The following is a 4667-nucleotide window of genomic DNA, read 5'->3' on the forward strand; positions in this document are numbered from 1 at the left end:
TGATAGCTCAATGTTTGGCACTCCATCTTGCTATAAAATCCCGAGGCTCAAGATACTTTCCTGAAATGTATTCTCCTCTTTGCATCCTGAACAGAGAAACAGCTTCTGCCAGACCCTGCAAGCATGGTAAGGGTCATAGGGAGCATTGGTTTTCTGTATGTCAACTCCAGGATTTCAAATTTACCTCTCCCCGCATCGTGGCATCCTCAAAGACCGTGTTCTCAAGGTCAGTATCACCTTTCTGGAAAATCTGCTTTTCACCTCCCTCCTAATGGCATTTATCTTAGTGATCCCTGAGAATCACTGTAGGCATCCTGGCATGTCTGACTTCAGTTAGGTTTGTTGCAAAGCAAAATGTTTTTTATTAAGATTAAAAAGTGAAAAAAAAAGACATTGAAACAATAAATAACCTACACACATGTCAAGCTTACTAGGAATCCTGCTCAACAGAGGGTGTTGGGAGACACAAGACTTGAGTTTACTTATACTTTGTTCTAGACTAGGTTCCTTGTGTTTCTTTGTATAGTTTGACCTCTCTTGCCAGGCATCCAGCAATAACTAAAATGGTTATGACAGTTTCTCTCAAAAGGCAAACATCCGTGGGGCCAAGCATCTGCATAACCAGAAGCAGAACTGATATTAAGCCTCTGCCATGAACACCGCAAGGAGCACATAGGTCTTGCTATAGCTCTTTGGTGATGGTGGATACACCTGTAGACGCAGCATCTGCTGCATGTTGGCTGTTGAACTCCCAGAGGAGTTTCTCATGGGCACTGCAAGCAGGTCAACAAGTGCTGTGTCACTGCCTGGGTGGAAACTATTGTTCCTATGCTGTTTGTCAACAGACTGGTGGGGAAAGGCAAGCTGCCTGGGCAGGGTATAAATGCCCCTGTCCGTATACCAGGTCTCCTTCAGCAGGTGCAGAGTGCAAGAGATGAAGCTCCTCATGCCAGCTACCCTCATCCTGCTCCTCTCCCTCTGCACTTTGGGTATAGGCGCGCGTGAATACACCTCTGTCCTCATTGTGCCCAATGGAGGCCACTGGGGCAAGTGGGGGATTCGGCAATTTTGCCGCTATGGCTGTGCTAATGGATTTGCACTGAAGGTAAGATTCTCCCTATTTCCCACCATCTCCTGTCTGTGCATCCCAGTCGGCAGCTCTCCACCTCCCAGGAGGGTCTTCTCCAGAATCTAAGGACTTTCTGCAGGGTCTTTGCACTTCTCGAGTGTGATACTCTGTACATAAAACTATGAGTCTTCTGGAAAATTTAGCCTAGAAAATGTTGCCACCAGTACACAAAAATATGGGTTTTTTTGTTATTTTAGGACAAGAGGTCTCCTGTTAGATAAAGCAAAAGATAAAAGCAAATACTGCCAGAATTGTTTTGCTCTCAATCTGGATGGAGTTGTGCTGGCAGATGCATGATCTGCATGTGGCTGATGTTGCTGGGAGAAGCCACCTCAGAGCTGAAATCTGCTGCTGGAGTCAGGGAGCAAGGCAGCCTCCTCCAGTCTCTCTCCTAGAATTCAGAGTCTCTACCTTACATGTTGGGTCAGAAATAGAAAACACAGAGAAGAACATATTATGGGTTATGTAGGCGTGGTGCAGTTTCCCAGTGATAGACAAATTTTCCTATGTGCTTCCCAAGACATTTTCTCTTTCTCATTACAGAAAGGAGTTGGGATTGTTTATGACTGGCACTTAAAGGACTTTCCCTGGGTCTTCTCCCCCTTGCCTTTACCTTTGACCCTGTGTGACTTCTACTGCAGGTGGAGCCCTCCCAGTTTGGAAGAGACGACACAGCTTTGAATGGCATACGCCTGCACTGTCAAGATGACTCCATCATTGAGTCCTCTGTGGGGAAGTAAGTAATACTGCGGTTTCTCCCGTTTGTCATGCACCAGCTCACAAAATATCCATAGATGTCACCATTTGCAGGGATCTCTTCTCTGACTTGCTTTGTCTGCATAATGCTGTAGTAAAGTAAATTAAAACAAGAGGTTGGCGTTTTTGTTCAGTTTTAGGGTAATTAAGCATGGTTACTTCACATTACCACCCTCTGTTTGCTCTTGAGATTTCTGCGGAGCATTGTGAACACCTGAAGTATAGGAAGGAAAAAAAAAAAGGAGAAAGTAAGGGGCCCCAGAGTGCAGCAGGATGCTGTGCTGGTCACTGCTGTGAGGAAGGAAGCGTTAAGCTTCAGGGCAGTATGACAAGGAGAAGGAGCACTTACCAGCAGTTTGCAGAGCCCAGACTTTCCTGTCTGCTTTTTGTCAGATGGGGTACCTGGACCAGCTTCTAAGTTTGTCCTGGAGGCTATTTGATCTCCTTCTCACTGAGAACAGAGAAGTCCCAAGGAGTAGGTGATGACACAGCAGCCAACAACATCCAGTTCAGATGCTCAGATGAAACTGTGCTAGTAGGTGATGGACTGTCGTGGGGTAGATTTGGCCTGTGGAGCAAAAGCTGCAACATATGTGGTCTTCAGACTAAGTTAGAGCCCAGGGGCTTCAGGATGACACAGCACTCGACAATGTGAAGTTCTGCTGTAAATGAAGATTTGCTCCATCTTCGTCAGTGCCTACACATCCCATATCCCACAGCAAATGAGACATCAGTAAAGATTTGCTCTAGCTTTATACTGGGACATGTCTGTGATGTTTTGACTGCTTGCATCTTTCTGTACAGACCAGTGCCTTAGATGATGAAGCCTTTTACAGTTACCACTGCTTTAACATAGCTTCTCATAGTTACTGAAGTGCATTGTCTTTATAAGAATCTTCACATCACATAACTGCTGGTATATAGCTGTGAAAACGTCCAATCTCTGACAGCTGCTCAGAGCTAAGGGACAGATTTCTCAGCTTTTTTTTTTTTCCTTCTGACTGGTGATTTACTTTCAGGTTTGCTAAGCCCATTTTTCCATCATTTGAAATAATATTTGACCTATTGACATGACAGACAGGGAAGAATGGTTATTAGTTTGAGCCTACTTGAGGTTTCTGATCAAAGAGAAAATGACCAATGAGAGCTAGTTCGGGTGAAAAAGAAATTTGGATGGGCTCATGAGAAGCATCAAAGGTTTGGTATCATTGCCCATTCCTAACTTTATTTGCCTCAAGGCTTGTGCATTTTTTACAAGCAATCTGTTGGCTCATACCTGAGCTCCTGCCTTGGGAAACATGGTTAGAAAGTGTGCTTACACTGAGCATTCATCTAAGTGTGATGTTGGTGCCACCTGGGTGGGCTGTAGCTCCCCAAACCTCCCTCATTGCTGCTTTGTTGTGCTCACCTAGCTATTAATGGAAAACTCATTTTCATGAGACTTGTTTTTTTGTTTATTGCCTCTGGGCTTCATGATCTAAACAGCATGGGAAGAATCCAGACTAAAAATAAGCTCTATGTCACTCATCCATTTTTGATGCCCCGATTTGCTGGATAAGCTTGAAGTTATTACCTTGTCCTGATGTGCTAGATGTAAAGAATGTACTCTAGATTTGGGAAGAAAATCTTGCCTGGATATCATTATTGTGCCCTAATGTCTGAGCCACTGGGCCTCTCTGGCAAGAGTTCAAGAAGAGTTATTACCTCTCTGAACATCTTTTAGGAAGTGTAGCTGTTGCTGTTCCCTCAAAGCAATGCATTATGCGTCTTTGTGTACTTGAAACAAGGTAGGGACATGGTGGTGTCATTCTCCATGTGACTGGCAGGGCTGTGGGAGTGTCATGTCCAGGACGACAACCACGTGGAACAGCAGAGAGCTGATGGATGGAGGTTCCCTCTGTCAGTTCACGTCCTCTGCTCAGCACGTACACAGCAGACATCACCACTCTGGCTCTTCAACCATGTGAAATTTTCTTCCTGTCACTTACTTCAAAAGATACTTGAATAATAACTGTATTTTCTTTTAAGAGGAATGGAATATAGCAGTCAAAAGAACAGAACAAACCTGGTATGTACTTTGGTTAAAAAGGTTTTGATATAAAGATGAGGACTTTGCTTTTGAATAGATCACTGGTCTCTCTAACTCTGTGTGCTGTCTTTGTTGGCAGTGCTCGGTATCTAATGCTTGCTGCAATAAAAAGTTTCTGAGTCAGGGAAGTGAAGAGTGTGAATTTTATTGACAAGGCCAAGAGCAACCATTGGATATTTGGTGTTTGGTAATGTTCTCCAGTTCCGACCTTTGGAGAACACAGGAATTTCTCATTATGCTTGTGTCAATCCATGTCCCCATTTTTGACAATGCAGGAGTTTTCCAAGTGGTGTGGGGTGATGAGTCGAGAAGCCACCCATACAGACCTCAGGACTGATTGCATCTACTGCAGCCAGGCAGAGAATAAAACATTTGCCTTTCTCTGTCTATACTGTACAAGGTATTGCTTCCCATCTTCTGCTTCCTGAGGTGCAGCTGGAGTGAACTGGTGCATCTCCAAGGACATCATTCAAAGTTACTACAAGTGAAGCACTTACTGAAGCCTCAACGGTGCAAGAAGAGATCTTAGAAAGTTTTCTGGATTTGAATGGTTTTATTTAAAAAAAAAAAAAGTATGAAGCTTTCCAGCCGGACCTTCTGCTGCAAATTTACATAGCTCAGGATCTGGTTTGTTTCTCAGCCTTTTAAGTCTGGTTGTTTGTGTGGTGTTGTGTGGTTTGTTTTTGTTTTCTG

At 44.0% G+C, this 4667-nt stretch overlaps 1 protein-coding gene across 1 annotated transcript; it reads left to right on the forward strand.

Moving 5' to 3' along the window:
• Positions 1-934: 934 nt before the first annotated feature.
• LOC135984420 (vitelline membrane outer layer protein 1-like) lies at positions 935-2557 on the forward strand. Its single transcript, XM_065626708.1, is given in 4 exon segments — positions 935-1105; positions 1771-1865; positions 2279-2499; positions 2502-2557. Coding segments are annotated over 4 exon segments (543 nt in total).
• The last annotated feature ends 2110 nt before the right edge of the window (positions 2558-4667 follow it).

Source organism: Caloenas nicobarica, chromosome 1 (assembly GCF_036013445.1).
Source record: "Caloenas nicobarica isolate bCalNic1 chromosome 1, bCalNic1.hap1, whole genome shotgun sequence".
Lineage (NCBI taxonomy): Eukaryota > Metazoa > Chordata > Aves > Columbiformes > Columbidae > Caloenas > Caloenas nicobarica.